The sequence below is a fragment of the Aquarana catesbeiana genome, linkage group LG01 (genome assembly GCF_042186555.1).
Source record: "Aquarana catesbeiana isolate 2022-GZ linkage group LG01, ASM4218655v1, whole genome shotgun sequence".
In the NCBI taxonomy this organism is placed as follows: Eukaryota; Metazoa; Chordata; class Amphibia; order Anura; family Ranidae; genus Aquarana; species Aquarana catesbeiana.
The window spans coordinates 839,718,055-839,731,024 of record NC_133324.1 but is presented as its reverse complement, the minus strand read 5'-3'; the positions used below and the strand labels follow the sequence as shown (position 1 = coordinate 839,731,024).

Genomic DNA, 12,970 nt, shown 5'->3' with positions numbered 1-12,970 from the left:
CCCATTTAGACAGAAGCCAATTAACCTGCCAGCATGGATGAAAGGAGGATAGACCCTAGAAACCGCACATCTAGGTGTTTTGTTCAGATGAGTGAACTGGCAACCTCAACCTGGACTCTGACCAGGCCACGTCCAACGCATTTCGCTCCACCCTCGGAGCTTAGTCATGGGGAACCTACCAGCATGTCTTTGGGATGTGGGAGGAAACCAACACAAGCATTAGGAAAAAATGAAAACTCCTTGCAAGCAGTTTCATGGTTGGGGTTCAAACCAGTGGCCCTAGCACTGCAAGCCAAGAGTGCTAATCACTTATCACCTACAATGCTCTGATTAAAAAGCATACACAGTATAAAAGCATATTTTTTGGGATGAAGTAACACTGATGGAAACTGGTATTATACAGTGTATTTAAATAATGAAATAACTGCTCAGTTCTACAAACTTAATTTAAAGTGATTGTAAAGTCTAAGGTTTATACTTACCTGCTCTGTGCAATGGTAATATACTAAGCCAACCCTTGACTCCTATACTGAGCCAACCCTTGACAATCTTGGCTTCTTCTCTTCTGCGTCTGCCCCCATAGCAAGTCACTTGCTATGGGGGCAGATGTTCAGGCTTGCTCTCCAGCCAGGCTGTTTATGTCAATAGACTCTGCCCGTCCCCCACTTTTTGCTCACTGGATTTGACTGACAGCAGCAGGAGCCAATGGCTCCCACTGTTCTCAGCAAAGCTTGTGAGACCAGAAAGAGAGGGAGAGAAGACCTGCAGCTGGGCACAGTGCTGGATTGATACAGGAGTCAGTTAGGTGTTAGGGAGGGGGGGGGGGACATACAGTGGAAGGATTTTTTTCCTTAATACGGAGAATGCATTATGGTTAAAAAAAATTAAAAATGTAGACTTTAGAACCACTTTTAAGTCCAATTAACTTACATTTAATACATAAAAAAAGAAACTTTGTAACTTTGACTTTTGTTTGTATTACAGGCCTTTTCATGGCTTCAAGATGAAATGGGAACAGATTCAGATCCAGTGGTCATTGTAAGATTCCTGGGATCCACTGGAATGAGCTCTGAATTAAATTGTTTACTGCAAAGCCTTTGTGAACAACTCGCAGTAAATTACCGATGTTTACTGCAGAGCATTCCAAAAAAAATCCTGGACCTTCGGGAACTATTTTTAAACTTGCTGAATGAGTCTTCATTTCATAAACCCCTTGTTCTTGTGCTTGATAGTCTTGAACAACTTTCAGACAGTGAAGATGCCAGAAAACTTTGGTGGCTTCCCATTCACCTTCCTCGCACAGTTCGTATAATCATATCAACACTGCCAAACAAGTATGGAATGCTCCAAAATCTAAGGTGCCTTATACACAACGAAGACAATTATGTAGAACTTATTCCAAGGGATCGAAAAATGTGCAGCCAAATACTTAAACATCAGCTCCTTAGGGTTAAAAGGAAGGTAACATCAGGTCAGCAAATTTACGTCAATGAAGCTTTCTCTAGGTGCACTTTGCCAATGTTTGTCAACCTGACTTTCAGAGAGGTCCGAAACTGGAGATCACATAAAGATGTTGATGACTCAACTCTTTGTGTGACTGTACATGAGAACATAGAACAGTTATTCTGCTCACTGGAGAACAAGTGTGGGCTACGGTTGGTGTCAAGGGCACTAGGGTACATTACAATGGCCAAAACAGGTCTTAGTGAGGTAGAGCTGGAGGATATTTTAGCTCTTGATAACAGTGTGATGAATGAGTTATTAGCCAATGTGAAACCATTGAACCCACTAAGGGTACCTTATAGAATTATTGCACAAATCAGAGAGGATCTTACTGGCTATTTGGTAGAAAGACATGTAAGGAATGTTACACTTTTGGTTTGGTCAAACAGACACCTTCATCTCATTGCCCAGAAATTGTATCTCAATAATGATGATGATTTGCAAGAGATGCATGCCAATGTGGCAGAGTACTTCTTAGGTGTATGGTCAGGAGGAAGTAAAAAAGCCTTTTACAGGGAGCATCAATATTTTGAAAATTGCATTCAAAATGAACATAGTGGCATACACAATGATGGAAAACATTATCCTGATGAAAATGAATTTGACAGGCAGGCTCCAGAACAGCCCTGGGCATTTCAGTGCAATCCTTTACAGCCTGATATATTTTTTGTGAATCACAGAAAAATGACGGAACTTTTGCATCATTTGACAAGATGTGGTATGACAGATGAAATGATGTCTGGGATTACAATGAACTTTAGTTGGCTGTATACAATGATCAAAATTGGTCAGTTTGAAAAGGCACTAGGTGATATCGAAATAGCATACAATTGCTCACAAGAAAAAGAGCTGAAGTTTCTTGCAAATACCCTTCAAAGCATTAAAAACAAAGTTCTTAAAAATCCAGGGTCCCTTTCAGCCGAGTTGCAGCAAATACTTCTTCCAGTTGTGAGTTCTTTGCCTAAATTCCGAAACCTTCTTTTAGAATGTGACAAAGATGGACCTAAATACTGTTCAATTGTTCCACTCCATTCTTCCATGGATGTTACTTACAGCCCTGAAAGAATTTCACTATCATCTAGCTCACTGCACATCACTGAGGTCCTCCCAACATACAGTCCAAATATTATAATCTCTGCACTTGAGAATGGCACCATAAGTACCTGGGATGTTGAATCAAGACAACTTTTAAGGCAAATCACCACTACCCAGTTTGTAATTATGGGGATGAAGCTTACAGCAGATGAAAAATATCTTGTTGTGTCCACAGCAAAGAACACCCTACTAATTTATGATAACCTAAACTCTTGCCTTTTATATGAAGTTGAAATTAAAGGTTCCAAAGGAGTTGGAGGGGGTCCAAACCTTATAAATGGGTTTACACTGTCACATACACATGCACTGGCCTGGTTGGAAGCAAGTAAAGATGTTAATGTTATAGATTTACTTTACGGCTGGCCACTTTACAATTTCCATTGCTGGTATGAGGTAACCTGCATTCAGTGTTCTTCAGATGGACTGTATGCATTTTGTGGACAATACCTCAATACTACCACAATATTTCATTTGGGTACTGGTGAGAAGCTGTCAACTGTTACATCTGAATTTTCTGGAGGTTTTGTGAAATACATTCTCGTTCTTGATACAAATCAAGAAGCAGTCATGATTGACAATGAAGGGAGCCTCTCTGTGTGGAACACAGAGGAAATGACCAATCCTCAAGTAACTGAAGAATTTGATTGTACCAAGGGAGACAGTGAAGTCATCAGCACTGAGCTACCAGAAGACCAAAGTGCAATTCTTATCTGTAAAGCATTAAGTATTGAACTTTTGGATACACGCATGTGGAAAATTTCTGAAAAGTTTCGGGCAAAGCGCAATGAGAAATTTATTTCAGCTGTCCTGTCCAGAAATTCTGACTGTATAATTGCTTCCATGGAAAATACCTCATCTATATTTGTATGGAGAAGAGACACTGGGCAATGCATGGCAAGTTTACAAGAAATCTCAGGGAATATTGTCAAATTAGTGAAATCAAGCCATCACAATTTACTCCTGTCCTTGTCTGTTAGTGGTGTGCTTTCAATTTGGGACATTGATATCTTAACGGCAATGTCCAATATTGACAAGACAGGTAGAGCTGTCCATACAGTTTTGTTGTCTAGCAGAGGAGATTACATTTACTCACTTGATGGATCTGATTATGTCCAGAAATGGAATTTTAACACTGGTTATATTGAATCTGCCTTTAAGCATGAGGGGAATGTGGAAAATGGTGTGCTCACAGCCACTGGTGAATTGCTGGTCACCTCAGATGACAAATGTAACCAATATGTTTGGCATACTAGCACTGGAGAAAATCTTCTTCGAATTAGTGGTCAAAGAATATTTCAGCTGTTGATAACACATAATGATCAATTTATAGTGTCTCTTTGTGAGCAAAATGCATCTAGAGTTTGGAGGCTTGCAACAGGCCATAAAGTCTGTAATATCTTAGCTGCCTTAAAGAATGCACTTATAACTACTGCAAACACATTTGTGATCGGCATGACCAAGAACAAGCTTCTGGCTGTAAGTTTATGGACAGGAAGCATAACTAAAAAGTACTGTTGCGATGATGGGTCAACAATTGTAAACTTCAGACTGATCCCAGACTGTCCAGATTTTGTTGTGTTTATGACATCAACTGAAACTGTGAGCATCTGGAGCCTGGCTGAGGAGGCAGTTTGTAGAAGGGTGCAGCTTCCATCCAACTTTTTGAAAAATCTCAATGATTTTGAAATCTCTCCAAATGGAAAGCTTGGGATTGTCACTCATGGTGATGAAAAGTTCAATGTACTTGATTTGCATAGTGGAAAGCTCAGAGTGGTGCATGCATCAGGTGTTATATGGAAGCAGAGCTTGTCTTGTGATGGGCGTTACCTTGTCTATATTTGCTTCCGCAATGGGGAAGACGATGAGGACAATTCAGTTTCAAGTTTAATAGTGATGAGACTTGCGGATGGAAAGAGCATTGGTGCTTGTTCATTATATAAAACGCCAACTTTCCTTGCACTTTCACAGCGGCATCTCAATATCGTTGTAGGATTTGATGACGGGAGTATTGGCACTTACACAGTAGTGGACAGAGTCGATGCCACGTTGAAAATAAAAATTGCAACTTCCAACAGTCGTCAGATTTTCAGTAACAAATCACATATTTTCAGGCCCAAGTGCAATAATTACATATACAAAATGGCACCTGACTGCTTATGGAGAGAATCCACTGAAGTATTTGCCAGAGACAGCCCCATCACAGTGTCAGATTCTGGTGAAGGAACAGAGACAACTCCAACCAAAAAGCATAATTTTTGTTATGAGAAAATGTGCTCTGCCATTGACTGTAGAGGACAGAGCTTTGCGGCAAACAACTGAGACCACCAAAGTATGGATGCTTACAAAGAGGTTTACACATTATTCTGATCTTAAATTACATGTATTAATAAAATGTCCATGGCAATTCAGGCATCACTGTTTAAAAACAAAAATATCCAGCAAAATATAGCAAAAACTCTGTTGTCCGATATGCCATGTTAAATTATTTATATATATTTCAGGCACTGAAAATTATTGCAGCACTGTTAAAATTATAAAGCTTAATGCTCTTACTGTTTTCCTGTTGTAAAGCTATAATTACAAATAAAGAATCTGTAAAGGCATAACCTTGCCACAAATGCAAAGTCATGGCATCAACATCCTATGCTGCAGCTAAAGATGCCCTATGAATAATGAATATTACTTGCCAGTAAATACACAATACATGCAACTTTTGCAGAATCAGTTGACCCTTCTGTTTGATGGGTGGGAGCCAATTTTCATGCAGTACCTTATATTTCCCTCTAACAGTGTAAAAATCAGTGTAGCATTACGTACATACATATGTTCATAGGATGCATATGTGATTGTTTAGAGAAGTATTGATAAAAGCTGTGATCTACTGTCAATCAGTGATTTTCTATCAAATGTCTATGACCCACTTTAAACTGGTCATACAGGGCTAGATGGGCATCATTGAAGTTGGTATCTGCAACGACATGTTAAATAACAAAGAAATGGCCAATCTTTTCCAGCCACCAGAATTTTTATTTGGTCTTCCTTGCCTTTAAAATCCCATACTTTATGTGTATGGAACCTGATTTATGGAAGAATTCTCTGAGCTGAAATTTTTGCAATGAATATATATACTATCTGCCCAGTAGACGTTATACTAATAACAAAACTCTTTTTTTACTTAACATCAGAGCAATTTGAATGAGAAAAACAATGCATAACAGAGCCTTTGTTTTGCACCCTTGTTGTCTTATCCCACACAGTAGAAGGCTTCATGTACACTTGAACTACTTTGACCGCCAGCCGCTAGAAATAGCAAAATGGGGCAAAATCATGCCATGAGTTTACGCGATTTCGCATGTTTTGTGACCGGTGGTCAAAACTTTCATATCCTGAACATGATTCTTCCACGTTCATGAGAGGGAGATTAGGGGAGGTTGAACCTTCCCTCACTGCACAAGCTTCTAAATGATCCTAAAAGCCTACTTTTATGGAGTTGAGTTTAGGAGCTTTGGCAAAAAAACGCCAAAAGCTCCTAAACTCAAGTTTAGAAGCTGTAGTGTACATGGAGCCGAAGAAGGGCTATGCAGTGTAACTTGATTAGCAATAGATGATGTGTCACTGTTTTAGGTAAAGGCACAGAACTGACCAGTCTGATATAAGGGAAGTGTTCTTTCTGTTCTCCAGATTGTATTAGGATGTGAGTTTTAGTAAGGTAAGGATAGCTTGACCTATAAATAAATATACCAAATTGTAGGGGATTCGTTTTGCAGCCAGCAGTTGATCATTTTATTTTCAGTGGAAACTGGAGAAGAGAAAAGAAAAGAAAGCTTTCAGCATGTATGCATTGCCTCAAGCCAAGTCAGAAATATCCCACACACTGTTCTCCTTAATGCATCTGGTCATGTGTGGCCACCCTAAGTTTATGGTAACTACCACGGCAGTGTTACAACTGGGTAGAGATATGTGTGTACTCAAGTATAATAAGTCTAAAGTTAGGATTAAGCAGTATTGTTTTAATCTAAATAGCAAATACTAACTATAAAAAAGACAAAATATCATTGACAGTACCTGGAGAAGCATCAGGATGTGATAAAAATTAAAAATTAGCTTTCAAAGCTCAACTCCAGTGAAAGCATTTTTAGCTTTGGATACTAGGGGGAAACTTAGAATTTCTATCTGGTTGGTATTGCTGTCTGTGTCCCCATTGTAAAGATGGCCCTCAAGAAATGAGGGGAAGGGGTCACCAGGACAGAAAGACAATGACAGCAATAAAATATGTTCAGAGGTTCTAAACCTTCCCCGTTACTTGCTGTCCTTTTGATTGCCTGTCACTAGGGCAGGAAGTGAGGGTAAATCTCCCGAGCGGGGGTAAAAACAGCAATAAAAACAGACAGAGGTTCTGTTCTCTACTCTATCCAAAAATAGACACACATTTTCTGGAGTTGGCCTCAGGGTATAAATAAATGTTTTATCACAACTTTAACAGGAACTTAAAATTAAAAATATTACACATTTTTAATAATCCTTATGATGGTGTGATACTCTGATATAGGCTATCCAAAGCCAAGTTTAAACCTACTGGTTTATTGTATTGGATGATTGCTAGTCAGAAAGAACATTTCAAAAGAAGATCTTGATACAAGATCAGCTTTATCAGTTAATTATAAACTGTCAAACTATATCACCAAAAACATTGCATTTGTGGACCTGCAATAGTTTAATTTTGACATCTGCCTTAAAAATTCTGTTCTATTCTGTGTTACATACAGATCAAATGACCAACCTAATACTCTGGGATTGTCATAATGCCTGCATATTGTCAAAAATAGTCTGTTATATCAAATGATATATCCAAAGGTTCTATAATGTTTTGAATTTCTAGTGAATTTCTTACTTATATTTGATGTCCTAAATGAGATGTTTAACATACAGCTATTGACTGTTTTCAACTTTTCTAAAATTTTGTTTCGATCCAATATGTTATCAAATGTTTATGAAGATTTTGCATTAATCTAATATAATGTATGTATGACATGGCATGGTTTTTCACAGCTTTTCAAAGTAATTATATTAAATAAGCTTGTCAAGCATTGAGTACCTGCTTGAATAGATTATAAGATGGGACATGCCCAGCTAAGATACAACAGGCATTATTAAAAGGTCTGCTCAACCAAAGACTGATATTTCATTTTGTGGTGTTTGCACATCGAATCACATGCTGATATATGAACTCTGAGTTCCAGCAGCAAGATATTTTCAACAGAATCCAAGTTTTGGCCAAGTGCCTCGCGTTTACTTAAGGAGATTTTTTCCTTTGCCCATGCAAAAGGTTCACTTAGCTCATCCCTTCCCCAACTGCATATACTTACATTTTCTTGTACCCCATATTCCACCCCAATTCCTCCCCACTTTGCAAGTCTCTTCACCAGGCGTGAAGTGAAATATCCAGAACTTTTGGGTATGAGTGAGCATGTGGCTCGCTCCCCCTCTCCCATGTGACAATGCTAAGTACTTTATCATTAGCTAAGTGCACATAGGACTAGGAAAGAAATTCATAGACCTTTGCAAACTCCAACCCAATTCTTGGTAGCTGAGTGAAGTGGCAGGTTGAGTCAGAAGAGGAAATGGTAACTTTAGGAACCTAACTTTAGGTAGAGCGCACACAATATTATAGGGAAATACTTACTCTGGAGCAGGGGCGTGCGGTGAGGTCAGTGGCTGGTGAGGCACTGGCTAGTATCAGAGCCAGATACACACAGGTTACATACGCTGCAATCGTTAGAGCGAGAGAAATAATTCTAGCACTAGATCTCCTCGGTAACTCTAAACATGTAACCTGTAAAAAATTAAAGTGTCACTTATGGAGATTTATAAATGCTGAAGTTTGGCGCCATTCCACAAGTGTGCACCATTTTAAAGTGTAACATGTTAGGTATCTATTTACTCATCGTAACATCATCTTTCACATTATACAAAAAAAAAATTGGGCTAACGTTTTTTTTTTATTCATGAAACTGTTTTTTACCCCAAAAAAGCATTTTAAAAAATTGCTGCACAAATATTGTATGACATAAAGAGTTGCAACGACCACCATTTTATTCCCTAGGGTGCCTGCTAAAACAATATATTTAATGTTTGGGGGTTCTGAGTAATTTTCGAGCAAAAAAAAATATGATTTTTGCATGTAGGAGAAAAGTGTCGGACTCTCGGCATGGGTGGCAAGGGGTTTATTACCATAAGTAAGTAATATACAAATAATTATTATATATTTTTTTTAAGGTAATTTACTATATTTTCAAAATCTGTACTCAAACAGGTGGCTTAACGGACAAATTACTGAAGTTTGACGTTATAACTTCCAATCAGTAATTTCACAGTAAATAGATAAATAATAAATTATTATGTTATAACATTATAGCATATAAATATATGATTTAGCTTGAATATAACAGTACCTTTTCAGCAGAATTAGTCTCCATCTTAACTGTGTGAGAAAAACATGGGATTGTGGGTAAATCTTTTACAAATAAACACATGTTTTTTCCTTGTAGTTAAGAGGGCTGGGCTGGAAGGGAGCATTTGTCTTTTAGACACATGCCCCTTCTATAACACTGCAGTGAGAGGCATGCCTCCACTGCAGCATTTTTATTGGACAGCTGGGGCTAATGGTACTTTACCATTGGTTCAAGACTCCAAGCTGTTCATTGAGCTCAGTGCCTCTGACAAGAAGTGAGGGACACTGTGAGCTCAAGCTCTCAGTCTGCTGCAAACAGAGTGTGTCAGCTTGTATTTAAAGTGGCTGTTCTGTATTTAGCTTCTGACAGGCTGCGCAAGGAGCCCCGTATCTCTGGAACCATAGGTCATAAAAGTCCTACCCCACCATTTTTACCAGTGGTGGGATAGGACTTAGGCTACATACCCCCCAAATTTGGGGTCTCTGACCCTCGAAGCACGTTTTTTTTTTTTTTAATGTTCATGACAGGTGAGGCCCTGCCTCACCTGCCTCCCCTGACTGCACGTCCCTGCTCTGGAGTCTAAAAAAAGAAAGAAGAATCTGGCACTGAATCTTCCACTGTCATCCAAACCTGAGTTGCCCAAAACGATACATTTTTTATGGATTTTGGAGATGTTATGCCAGTTTCAGCTTCTTTTATCTCTTAAGGGCTGATAATGAGATCACTGCATTTTAGTTTCTAGATCCTCCCATAATCCATTACAAGGACAATTCCTGTACCTCCTTAAAGGATTGCAATAACACATCGAAATTTGGCAGAGGGATCTTATTTCTAAAGTCTCCAAGACAAATAAGAAGCTAGTGAATAATTCAGTCAATCAACATCAACCAAGAAGTGGAATATCAGTTTTAGGTAGACTTACCTTTAAATAACACATTGCAAAAGAGTAGCGATGCATACAGTAACTCATTGCAGCCAACCGCAGGTCAACCTTAAATTGGCCAACAACTAGCAACTTGGGTCTGGTCACTGATAAGTTGCAAAGAGCCACTGTCCAGCATTGCCTTGTGCACTTTGTTATTAAATAAAGGCCATTGTGATACATCTGTGTTTTGTGTACAAGCCAATATAGTATATTCAGTGACTTGAATGATTTTTCCTATCTTGTTTGCAATTGATAACTGATACTGAATGTTTTTATGTAAACTTTGTATTGTTGGGAGCATTTCCCTAAGCAGAGATTTATATTTTCATAAATGTTTAACTTAGTTACCTTTTGTTACAGAGGTATTATATTAAAACTCTATTGCAGTCTTCAGACAATATTCAGTCTTGTGTATGCATTGTTTGTAAAAATAAAGCAAGTTATATTGAATCACTGGTGTCAACTGATTATTAAAATTCAGACATTGAGGGAAAAAGTAAAACAAGTTAACTGCTAAAGCCTTACAAGAAATATTTCCGCTAAGCTGAATTTATATTGTGTAACAGTTTATTTAAGGCAGAACTAAACTTACAGCATTAACTATTTTTAGCATTAGTAAATAGGAAAGTATATTATAGTTACTTTTTTTTTTACCTTTTTACATTTCTTCAGTTGCTTCCTGGTTTCCTGGTGCATCATGGCAGCCTACACATGAGTTGTGACTCTGCCCCCACAACCTGATAGGACTGGTTAACTATAAATCAAAGACAGACCCGGCTCACAGCATTCTCCTTTTTTTCCTCACCTGATCAGGACTGGAATCACGAGGTATCCCTTACCGTTTGTCGCCCCAGCCAGGTTCAGCCTCTACTGGGTGGAAGTCCCTCCTGTACAGTCTCTAAATGAGCTATATGGTTGGATCCCCATTCTGGTGGTGCAGGCTTGTCAAATAAAGCTTTAAACAATCTTTGACGTAAGTGACAGCATTTCCCTTTGCTTTCCATATGCTTTTTACTTCTTTTCTCTGTGTTATGGGCGTTTGCCATTTCCAAGATGGTCGCAGCAGTGCAAGTACACTCTGAGAATGAGAGGCAGAAAGTGATGCGGCCTCTGTGACCAGTTTCGTGGCTAGAGCTTTTCCAGAATGGCGATCTGAGTATGCTCAGGCACTGATATCATCACTAATGGCAAATGTGAGTTTTAAATGGTTTTATGGCATTTTTGGGCAACAAATGGTGCAGCTCTCTACTCATGCATGCTGGATGCTTATGTGGTCATTGTTTGCAGTAATGTTTTCCCTCTTTATGGCATTTACCTGGGCTCTTCCTATCTCCTTCTCAATGCTTGCTCTGTGATCACTGTGTTGGGCTCAGTTTCCACTAGTGCAACTTGTCACTGCAAAGTCACATGACAAGTTGTACCCCATAATTTCCAGTGAGTACCATTCATATCTGTGTCCATAGACCTCAAGAATACACAGGCATTGCTTTAAGTTGCATCAAATTTGCAGCAAAACTGTGAGACTTTCAGGTCGCAATAGTGGAAACTTAGCATTATGCTGTTTTTCATTTGTCTGCTGCTTTTCTCTGTTTCTATGAGGAACACTGCCCAGTCAGACCACCCATTGCTTTTAAGGTATAGGGATTAGGGTAGTAGTGAAGATTGAGAAAAAGAGAGCCAATATCTATAGTCCTGCAAGTCCCCATCTAAGAACAGACATCCAGGCAATGCTGATTAAGGCTATCATCTCACCCCTTATTATCATTGCTCCCCATTTACAAACATCACAATTTACCAGCCCTAATAGTCGTTGCATTTATGGTGGAAAGTCATTGCCTGCAAAGCTAGTATGTCAAACCTGCCTGGAAAAAGCACTACACAGCCCTGCAAGGACCTCAAGATGGAGGGAGCCTGCTAAAAGCCAGAACAGTCACCATTCAAGCACAAGCGACATTGATCAATGTCATCATCTCACCTCTCATTATTTTTGCTCCCCGTTTACAAACACCACAGGTTACCAGTCCTAATGGTTGCTGCATTCATGCTACAGTGCATGAATTGCCTAGCACTTCCAACCAGAGCCAGTAGGTGGTGTCCAAATTGGAAAGCTTGCCATGGGAAGAAAGCATTAAAGGTGCCACAAGCTTTGAAGATTGCCCAATAGAGCCTTTTTTGCAAGAGCAGCTAAGGACGCAATTGCCTGGGGTGAAGTGGAGGAAACTCTCCACAAGGTTAGAACGTACTCATTTCCTTCACTGAACAACTGGATGAGTTAATCCAGGAAGAACTGAAGAGGAGGTCAGAGAAAAATGCCCATATAAACAGGCTGTCAAAACTGTGTGGAAAAAGAAAAAAGAGCGCGCAAACAAAAAACACATATATGAAAGTATATAAATAATTCTGTGCATATAATACAAACTTCGTAGTGCCAAAGCTTATCAAAAAAATATCCTTCAATGTGAAAATTAAAAAATATATGAAAAATGTGTTAGACCATAAAAAGTCTATAAACAAATGTATTAAACCATTAACCATAAAAAGTCCATATGTTCATCTCTTAGTTCCAGAGAACCATCTGTTCTTCAATTGATAGAGTGTTCCAACATTCTGATATAAGATGTAAAATCACAAACTGCTTACGAGATTTGTAGGATCTCATATAATAGAGATCAAAAGCGCTTGTGCATCAGCCTGCCGGCAAGCTCAAGGGTCACCTGTGATGTTCTTACAAGAAGGAATATTCCACCCGCTGCAGACGAACCATCAGAAGGTAAAACTCACTCCAGAGATCGCTTTCAGATTTAAAGGAATCTAAAAAGTCTCATTTAGTAGAGGAAAGAAAAAGAGGGCTTCATAGTGTAGTATGCTCCAAAAAAAGATTTATTTTAAAAGAATAACACAGACTTTACATCCATCAAAGCACAGTGAAAAAAAGACAAATTGAAACCACCGCGGCTCAAGCCAGCCGGCTGTTCAGCATGATGACGTCACAACT

At 38.9% G+C, this 12,970-nt stretch overlaps 1 protein-coding gene across 1 annotated transcript in view; it reads left to right on the top strand.

Moving 5' to 3' along the window:
* The window catches only part of NWD2 (NACHT and WD repeat domain containing 2), a 469,190-nt gene extending 459,519 nt beyond the window's left edge, over window positions 1–9,671 (top strand). The window contains exon 7 of the mRNA XM_073608949.1: window positions 985–9,671. Coding sequence (XP_073465050.1) covers window positions 985–4,917 — 3,933 coding nt within the window. The 3' untranslated portion in view covers window positions 4,918–9,671. The remainder of the gene's footprint in view (window positions 1–984) is intronic.
* The last annotated feature ends 3,299 nt before the right edge of the window (window positions 9,672–12,970 follow it).